General features: G+C 37.5%; 1 protein-coding gene across 1 annotated transcript; it reads right to left on the reverse strand.

Annotated features, from left to right (window-relative positions):
• Positions 1–52: 52 nt before the first annotated feature.
• Positions 53–9,490, reverse strand: LOC147225603 (chymotrypsin-like elastase family member 3B). Its single transcript, XM_086162192.1, has 8 exons — positions 9,448–9,490; positions 9,263–9,351; positions 9,070–9,167; positions 8,833–8,961; positions 8,083–8,219; positions 7,770–7,912; positions 7,531–7,683; positions 53–76 (listed from the first exon to the last, which is right to left on the reverse strand). Exons 1-8 carry the CDS (start codon positions 9,488–9,490, stop codon positions 53–55), a joined length of 816 nt encoding a protein of 271 aa, XP_086018318.1.
• Positions 9,491–10,172: the final 682 nt, after the last annotated feature.

Genomic DNA, 10,172 nt, shown 5'->3' on the forward strand with positions numbered 1-10,172 from the left:
TTGCACAAAGTCAAAGGAACAACATTTTCAGTGCACTGCATGTGTGTATGTGTTAATATATATAATATAACAAAGACTTTGCATTTCCTTACCTGAATGGCGCAAGAAAGAGCTTCGTCTGGAGCGTTGAGTCGATGCACCTGAGTTTACCTGTCGCTTCTCTGCGTGGAAGAGCGCGGGTTTTATAGCACACAGAGCGCCTTCACGCCGTGCGCAGTGCAAAGGTTGCACACACACGTGCAGAATACAAAGGACTCAGGCATCTGAAAGTCTTTGTGCTTTCGTGTGTGTGTGTGTGTGTGTGTGTGTGTTTGCGGTGCTCACCGACGATTTAGAGAGCTCCTCCTCAAATAACAGATTGGAGAAGTTTCTGTCACATTCTCACATTTAGAAATGTATTGATAGACTATAAGAATTGTTTGTAGTTTTAGGCTTTCCTACTACTTTATTTCTGCGCTTGAAATATGGGGTTTTACTTGAAAGTAAAATGAATGAATAAATAAAATGCAGCTCCCGAGTTGTTGTCAGTGGCATAACAATAAAATCATAAAACTTGAATAATCTGTATGTCCCCTTGATTTTAATTTTTAATCTTTGAAACATTTTTTTTCCTTTATCATTATCATCCCTTATATCTATTTTTAAATTGATAGCTTTGGCTTGTTTATTTTCAACTTTCAGTCGTCCAGCATGTTAGTAATGATCTATTAAGAGGAAGCAACATTGTATAGCTTTTTTTTTTTTTTTATGTGATGAATACAGTGTGAATAGCCTTAACGAAAAAAATGAGATGCACAAAAAACTGTCTGGGATTAGTAATATGTCTAATGTGAGTATGAGATGAATCCCACAAAAAAAAAAAAAAATCGAGGGAACACTTAAACAGCACAATGTAACGCCATGTCAGTCACACTTTTGTGAAATCACTTCATTCATTTGACTTGTTTTAAGGGCATTACATCTATGTTTTTCTACTTTCATTTTGACTCCAAATCCAATACAATTTATTTCCGTCGATCATTTTTGTGTTATTTTGTTGTCAACACATTCAGCTATATTTCATTCATTCAGATCCAGGATGTGTTATTTTAGTGTTCCCTTTATTTTTTTAAGCAGTGTATATAGGAAGAAACAACTGAAACATAGAATATAGAATGCAGTAAATACTTGAAACACCTCAATTTAAAAGACATCCATTAATAAACAAGTGAGAAGCTAAGAATTCCATGCCTTTGTTTGGAAAGATATTTCGAGCTGAAAGACAAAGATCTGTTTTCACTTTTGTTTTTAAACACACATCAAGTGAATGTCTTCCCTCGTGTCAGTAGGATGTCTCCTCTAAAGCTGTGAGTTAAAACTGACTAAGGCTGCTTCACAAAATCTCCCGAAGCCTCCTGCAGCAGATGATGTCGGTATTCTCGAAACGTGAGTCAGTATTATCGCACTGTTCAAGCCCATTAGGGGGTTTCAGCAGGAGGATTGTACATTTTTTACTCATCAAGCAGCTGCAGTAAAAAAAAAAAAAAAAACATAAAAAATAAAAATGAAAGTTGCCTCTGTTAAACTTAATAAGTTTGAATCCCCCGTCTTTTCTGTTAATATGAGACTAGATACTTTGACAGTTTTGGGCTTCCAAACTCAGTTGAGAAAATCCCTTTGAGGTTTAAATGGTAATATTCACTCTGGAGAAAGAAATGAGAAATAAACCAACAGAAGTGAAGCAAAACATCACATCGATCCCCTGTTAAATTTCCAAGGCTTCACAGCGGTCTTATGTAATTTTTTTTGCAATTCCAAAATGTAATAAAGGTGTCATAGGAGAATTTGTATGATTTGAATTTCTTCCTTTTTTAAAACTTGTACTTTTTGAATATTCCCCCAGCTGGTCACAATATATCCAAGAAAAGCAGAATATCATGGAACATATGTAGATTTCAGACCTGCTTTTCATCAGAAAACCATACAAATCTCTCTTTCTTGCTCTCCCCCAAACTGTCAATCTATATCTTGTTCTCACACCTACACTCTTTTTCTGCTCTCTCTCCCCGTCTGCCCCTTGCTCTCTCTCTCTCTCTCACACACACACACACACACACACACACACACACACACATACACACACACACACACACACACACATCCATGTATGCGTTGATGCATACAGATAACATGCATCCACACATTGCTACGAAGTACCACATTTATAACAAGACAGACACAGTGAAGATAAGAGTGGAACAACATAGCATTTTACATTTCATATAAATGTGTGATTTTTGGTTATTGATTAAACTAGACTCACATTTCAATAACGTCCGAACTGCAATTAAAAGTCGCTACAGATTTAATGCCTCCTTCAGATAAAGGAGTTCATCAGGTTGAAAGCAAACGACTGAACTGCAAAGAAGCAATTTTGGAAACACTGTTTGGAAAATTATATTAGATTCAAGGAAAAGACAGGAAAAAACGAAATATTTAGTTTTTAATTTTACCAATCACAAAAGCCATATTTGGATTTTCATATTTGGAGTTCTCTTAATGTCAATGCTGAAGTACTCTGCACACAAATGATCTTCAAAATAGCAGTTGGTAATAATAAAACAAAGTAGTTGTCATTTTTCATTTATTGTCAACAATTATGACAATGATTGATAGAATAGCTGTTTATTTTAAACATGGAAGCTAAAAAATTTGATGCGCATAAGTTAGTATTTCTTATTTAGCTCGTTCTGAAAATTAACTACAAACTTCAAAGTCCAGTCTCAGTATATACTTCTGTTCTTTGTGAAGTTGGGTTTTGAATTTCATTAAAAATTAATTTGATCACATAATAATTTTGTCTTTTTTTCAGATAAAATTGAAACTTTCCTGATTCTTTTGGTTTGATACTGACTGCTTTTTATTCTATTGATCTATTGTTTTACTGCACAATGTAACCAACCATTACTATGCAACGTCAATAAACATGCACAGTCATATCAGATAAGGAAAAGCAGCCAGCAAAAAAAAAAGGTAACAACTGTCATGATAATATTATGTAATATATTCTATATATAATAAGTTATATTTAAATGTCCCATTTGAAACTCTGCTCAGCATTGAGGTACGATATCAATTCATCAAAATTCAAGCACAGACTACTATCCATTGCTTTTTCTCATTTTAATCCATTACGATATAAGAAACTGTGATTGTTTGGGTCAGCTTACAATTGAACACAACACCAATTTCTTAATAGATCTAAGTGTTTTTTTTTTATAAAACTTCAGAAGAAAAAAAAAACATAAAATATTTGTGTTAATTTAGGTGATTTTTAGAGTTCTAAAATGCAAAAAATGCACCTCAAGAAATAGATATATAGAAAACAACATCGACAACAAAAATGAATATAAGGTTTGTCAGCAAACTTTAACCAAAAGTCTTGACCTAAGAGTAATAAGCAGGAGTTTAAAATGTTTTTATTGCCCAATAATATCATGTGTGGGAGTGAAAACTCAAACTTCCATCCCCTGTGTGAGTTCTGCCTGGATCAAATCAGTTGTTACGGTTGAATATTAAACTTAATTCTAAACTTAGAATCCCTTTCCTTTCCTTCAATTAAATCAAGTTAAAAGTAGTAGAATTTTTTTTTTTTTTTTTTTTGACAGAGCGTAATCCAAGTATAAATATATGAGATGAATAAGCATTCATTTCAATTAATGTCAATGTCAAATGCATGCAACAGTTATCTAAATCCGATCATAGAAATCTCTCTGTCCTTATATTACCCCCTCAGTATAACTAGTCACCGTAAAAATGTCATTAATTCTTCAATTGCTGTTGTATAAGTTGATTTCAGCCGCAACATTTATTTGCCATCAATTATCGCGCTGATAAAAGCGATAAAAGACAGGTGCAGCACATTTTTGATTGGGGATTTGATCTATTTATTATGATACGCTGATAATTGCCCTTGCAGGGTGCAGCTTCTGTGTAGTTATCGGCGGGAATATTAGGAGCAATGTTGATTTAAATGCTTCTAACGGCGCTCCAGCTTATAACCTTGACCCACACAAACCGCACACAGAACTGTCACATGATTTTAACCTGAAAGTAGCTGCATTTTACAATTCCCCTGTCATTTATTGACTAACACAATAGGTTCGATGTAAGTGTGACTTGGAGACCCACATAGGTTGGAAACTCATCTGAGGCTTACCTTCAACCTTTGGAATTTTGCTGTAGTTGGCCCTCCACCCACTGGGTAATAGTCTAGATATGTTTAAACAAAAAAAAAATAAAATAAATAAATAAATAAATAAATAAATAAATAAAACAACAGGGAATGAAGTATTGATTCAAGCTTGGCTTAAAATTTCTACATCTACCTGTGCAAAGACCATCCATCTGCAATGTTTTGTTTGTGTTTTGTGAATTGTTACGGCATCGGAGTCAATGATTGCCCTCAGGGCCGTCGGGTCTGTGCCACCTCCCTGCCATGCTGGCACAAGGGGTCATACGGTTTGAGCTGTTGTTGCTACCAACCCGGGGGCCACCCTGTAGTACTATACTGTGAGTAGTCTTCAGTCCCTCCATAAAACTATAAAATTCAGCTTTAAGGACTTGTTGAATCTCCATGGGTGGAGCAACGGAGCAGCTATCAAGGTTATGACCAAGGAGACGCCGAAGTGGGAAAGTGATCGAGTACACAGACTGGTGTACGTCATGAATACTTTTGATTGACACTAAAGGTATTATCATCCAATCCTGTTAATTTTTAAGAACATTTTTTAGTCGTATTGTAAAGAGAGTGTCATTGTTCTAAAAAAAGCTCTGTAATTAATTAGCTTTTCCACGGCTATTAAAGATGCCTTAGGCGATGATATCAACTACACTGCACTTTAGTGGTGTGAACAGGCCTTTTATTTTGCAGCCCTGCTCAGGGCAACGTGGCATTAATTCACTGTCCCTCATCCAAGATGTGCCATTATTTATAGAAACGGTAGCACAATGTCTGTCTAGTTTCAGTGTGGGTGTAATATATTACAAATGGACATAATATATTTGTGTCATCTCATCGAATGTATTTTCGCATAGTCTATTCATTTTTTCATCAGTGTTTGGAAAATCAGCAATCTCCACTCGCAATGAATGCACATGTGCAGACACAAACACATAGGTTAGTTTGTATAAATAGATAATACACATTATACATACGGGAAGAGTAAATAAGTATTAAAGTATTTGTCTGTATTCGGTCTACAAGAGATGATCTCATTACTATCCATCCATCGTCTGCTGCTTATCTCGCTCTCAGGGTCGCGGGGCCACATATTTAGACACACGTTAGCTTTATTTTAAAAGCAAAGTATAAGGGTTCCGTTATTGTAAACCGTACTAATGTCTTGAACACAGCTGCAGGAGCAATGCCCTTTCACTGTGTTTTTTTTTTTTTTTAGCACAGTTTATCGTGCACTCAAGCACAAAGGTGGTGCTGAATGTCAGGCGCGACTCTTATCTGAGCAAGGGAGAACATAATCATTAACAATTCCTCTGGAGTAATCATCAGAGGGTCTTACTCTCCACTGTCTGCAAAAGCGAGGCCCTTTTGATTTTGACATTATGTTATTACCCTGTACTTACTGTTTCTAAATCCAAAAAAACATGCTTATAAGATAGTGATGTAGTCACAGCTGCAGCTCGTCGCCTCCACAGTGGGGAGCTGCTGGGTCGCTGGCAGGTTTCACCACTACTTCACATAGTCCAGCAGATGGAGACAAGCCCATTTCTGGTTGTTGATGCAGGTGCAGAGGGAAGGGCCGCACCTTTCACCGCCACCTTTTTCACTTAAATCAAAAATAGAGTGAAAATGAACGATAGGTTACAATTTGTATTCCGTGCCTTCTAAAAATTACTTGTTATTTATTCAAATTAATTTCGAGATATTGATGTAACCCTGGTGTTTTCAGTGAGGAAGATGTTTGTCTCCTTCAAGGTTGTAGATCGTCAAAAATGATTTTAGTTCATTCCTGATTGAATGAAGAGCAAAATCAATCTTTATTTCCATTACTATCATATATATATGCATGTGTGTGTGTGTGTGTGTGTGTGTGTGTGTGTGTGTGTGTGTGTGTGTGTGTGTGTAGTTTTCTGTGGCAGATAGCTTAAATGTCCTTTTTTGTTCCTTCTCAAGGAATATATTAGATATATATTCTCAAGTATATTAGAGATTTTTAAAATTATATTATATTATATTATATTATATTATATTATATTACATTGTATTATATTATATTATATTATATTATATTATATTATATTATATTATATTATATTATATAAAAGTATAATATAATGAAATATTATTTAAAAAAATTCTTGTATCTATACAGGTTAGGTCCTCTGCAGGGTTGTTGTGAGTAAAAAATCAGGTTAGAAGAATATAGAAGTTAGAAGAATATGAAGTTCTTGACTGAATTATGATCATTCCTCAATCTTTCATTCAGTGAGCACCGATTCTGCATTACTGCACCATGTCTTTGGCACTACTGAACAGTGGATGTTTATCCATCAAACTGGGCTCAAACGGCTTCCTTGACCTGATAAAGCGAATTAAGGTTGTGTATTAGAGTAACATGGCGTTGCTCTTTATTGGATGTGAAATGTTGCTTTTCAGCTTGGCTCCAACTGGATGCATCGTGCAGCCTGTTCGGCATCGTTGACTCCTTACCGACCTTGGACATGATTGATAGGAAGTACTGACTCATACATCCTCCTCACATGCCGATGGGTAGCCATTCCTCATACTTCTTATCACATAGCCTGAGGGAAGAAATATAAAGTGATACCTCACATTCTCATGGTCAGTCTTTCAGGTTTTTTATCATATAGAGGTTTTTTTTTTTCACCTGTCACCGCTATGCTTCGTCCTAAAATTTGATTTCTTATGAGACTTTTTACATAATAGCGAATGAAAAGCATCTCCAATCCATCCAATGAGTAGAATTAATACATACCATTTCCAACATTTCTATTTAAATGACCAAAAGAAACAGAAGGCCAATTTTATTCAAAAATAAGAACAGCAAATATATCAGAACAAGGTATATCAGAGTTCTTTTGGATACATATCATATCTGTTCTCCCCATTAGATACAGTTTTTTTTTTTTTCAGAAATAATGTCCCAGGAGGTCGATCTTGGATGGGTTATGTGTGCAGTGAATGTAAAATGAGTCCCCTGATCGCTTCGTTTGGATTCGTTCGCGAAACGTAAACACAAACAGAAGTCTTAGATCAAATATACTGGAGCAAATGAGGTTTTTATTTACTACTGTTGCTCATAGACAAACAGGTAGCTTCTTTTCCAGGGCATGATGTGAATCTTGATAAAAACGGATTTCCCCTCGCTGAGTTGACATCTGGCACAATACTTAGTAACGCAGCATGACCTGAAGCGACAACATAGTTGGTGACTTATCGGGTGGAAAGTATATTACTCGTCCACAGTAACCAAGTGAAGTAAAACGTGCGTTTCCCTACGATGAACTTACGTCACTGAGCCAGTCAGTGAAGGCAGAGGTGCGAGTGAAGACGGTGGGCTTTTTGACTTCGTTGCAGGTGCGCGAGGAAACAAAGCTGGTGACGCCCTGGACGTACCACCTACCATCCTGACCCAGACAGTTCAGAGGACCACCAGAGTCTCCCTGGAAACAGAGAGACGATCACGCTGCGGTCTAATGTTCTGCATCTTGCGTCGGTGAGTCCGACCCGACGGGCCTCGTATACATACGTTACACCCAGATACCACGTCTCCTCCCGCACAGATCATGGTAGTCTTGACGTTGATGCCCCACCAGTCACTACGGCTACACACATTGTGCTCCACCACTGGCAGCAAGGCTTGCTGCAGCTTATCAGGCATTGGTCCATGTGCTGGAACACAGAAAAGACAGTAAGAAAACACAGCCTTCCCTGTATGGATTACATACTATGTATGTAAATTAGTTGATCCACCCAGCAACTATTGGGTAAGGGTCTTGCTTAACTTATCGGGAAATAATAATTTCTCTAAAGCGATTCATTTCTATAAGGTTAATCATTACTGTAAAGGTTTCCCCAGCCAGAGATGTAACACGTTGCCCCATGGACGGGGATCTCTCCGGTCTCAGGAATGCAAGCGAGGCCAATGTTGTCATTCATATCAGGGCTCTTATCCAGCTTCAGCAGGGCGAGATCGTTGCTTTGAAAAGATGGTTGGTAAAATATTTAACTGATATTAGGAAAACTCTTCAAAGTTATACAGAACTTCATGCGTGTAAATTGCTTAAAACACACTGTGGTTTTCTAATACATATGAACCTTTGATATGAACCTCATGCATGCCATGAGTATTATATATCAAATGAAAGCTGATGAAATTTTTTGTGTAAACATATGCTGAAAGCTGTGTGCAAAAAAAGAATGATTTCGAAAACCCGCAAATCTTTGCAGCTGCAGCTTGTGATCATTTGGCATTTATCGATGACTGGATTGCGCTCTCAGGGATCAGCACATTTACACCAACAATCAGCTGTGATAATTAGAAAATGCCATAAACGGGGGGCACTATACCTCCTAAACATTTGTAGTTTAAAAATGCTTATAAACATAATAAAAGTTCTGAATGATATTTCATACAAACATAATACTAACGATGACTTGTGATAAAAATAATATCGAATGGCGTTGACCCGAACATCACATTATATCCACCATTTATTTACTACAGGATTGTCACAGTTTTTTTTAATGTGTCAGGAATATTCATTACTGTAAATATGGAAGCTTTAGGTTTATTTTTTGGATAAACTCACCCATCAGCCACAAAGTCGATGTCCCACTTGGGGTGAGTGATGATGCGCAAAACCTCTCTGACCTGTTCGGTTCCCTCCTGCCGGCTCATGTCATGTTCGCCCAGAACGACACGGTAAACATCCCCCGGCCTGGTAAAACAATGAGTCGCTCAAGATTAACTTTTAATAACTTTCATGAGCAATATTTCCTTGAATGTTATCACCGTCTTCGAATTAGCCGCTCTCGACGTGAGTTACCAGATGCAGTGTCCGGCTGTCAGTACCCAGCGAGGTCCAATCAGAGTTCCTCCACACGTGTGATGGAAACGGCTGCCGTGCTTCACTTGCAGGGAGATCTAAAAAAAAAGAGCGGTCACTTTTAATACTTGCAATAAATATGAAAAAATAACGCGATTTTCATTCTTTTTGAACTATGAAACATTGTAGTTACCTGCCAAGGCCAACTGTGGGGACGTGCGTCTGCTCCATTAACCACCCTGGATGTGTCTGGCTTGACAGCGGGCGTACCACAACCCAAAACTAAAATGGATCGTAAGATACCAAAATCTTTCACTGATATTGATTTACCCTCTGTCAACCATTTTGTATTGAGTTTGGCTCCAACCTGCTACTCACCATATGCTGCCTGCAGCAGCAGGAAGGCCAGTGTCTGCAGCATGCTGTCAACCTGTGCAGTGTACACACACCCACACACGCACACACACACACGCATGCGCTACGTCAGTTCCCTTCGGCTCTCTTATATCTTCTTGACTGTCCGTCAACCTGAATGCAAATGAAATTGATCCTATGGGAGTCTCTTATCAGCATCTACTGGCGATTGTAGCTGGGAAGAACTTCCTGTTCCACAGATGCATCACCTGTAACGCTGGACTGATAATGAAAAAAAAAAGGAAAAAAAGGAAGGGTTTTCAAGTGTGAAAACTATTTAGCCTATTCAGCATTTATTAATGTGTAATGTGAACGACGGGATGATAGTTTTCCACGGGATGACAGCTGCCGACAGCTCTGCGCGCTTAAATTTTACGGCTGCATCAGCTAAATTTAGGACTAGAACAAAGTGAGAATCACTCTGATCATGCTGGGATGGATTTTGAAGAAAACAACATTCACAGGGAATAAATGCTGTGGCTTCCATGCAGACCATAATATGGTATTTGATTGTGCATTATCTTGTACTTTACATACAAGATGCATTTACGTTCAGATGCATTTTTTTTTTTTTGTTGTTTGTTTGTTTTCTCTCCTCCACCATATGTGACATGACATCAGATTTAAGGTCACCTCTTAAATTTCCATGACAGCTGGGAAAATGTCTGACAATCTGAGGTAGATTGCAG

Source organism: Fistularia commersonii, chromosome 16 (genome assembly GCF_037954325.1).
Source record: "Fistularia commersonii isolate RoL2024-O1a breed Wild chromosome 16, RoL_Fcom_v1.0, whole genome shotgun sequence".
NCBI lineage: Eukaryota > Metazoa > Chordata > Actinopteri > Syngnathiformes > Fistulariidae > Fistularia > Fistularia commersonii.

Bases quoted from the DNA above. Each gene is read 5' to 3' on its own strand.
- LOC147225603 (XM_086162192.1), bottom strand. From the start codon at position 9,490: ATGCTGCAGACACTGGCCTTCCTGCTGCTGCAGGCAGCATATG. The intron at 9,352-9,447 runs GTGAGTAGCAGG...GATCCATTTTAG, and splicing joins GCTGCTGCAGGCAGCATATG to TTTTGGGTTGTGGTACGCCC. The intron at 7,684-7,769 runs GTATGTATACGA...CTCTGTTTCCAG, and splicing joins ACGTGGTATCTGGGTGTAAC to GGAGACTCTGGTGGTCCTCT.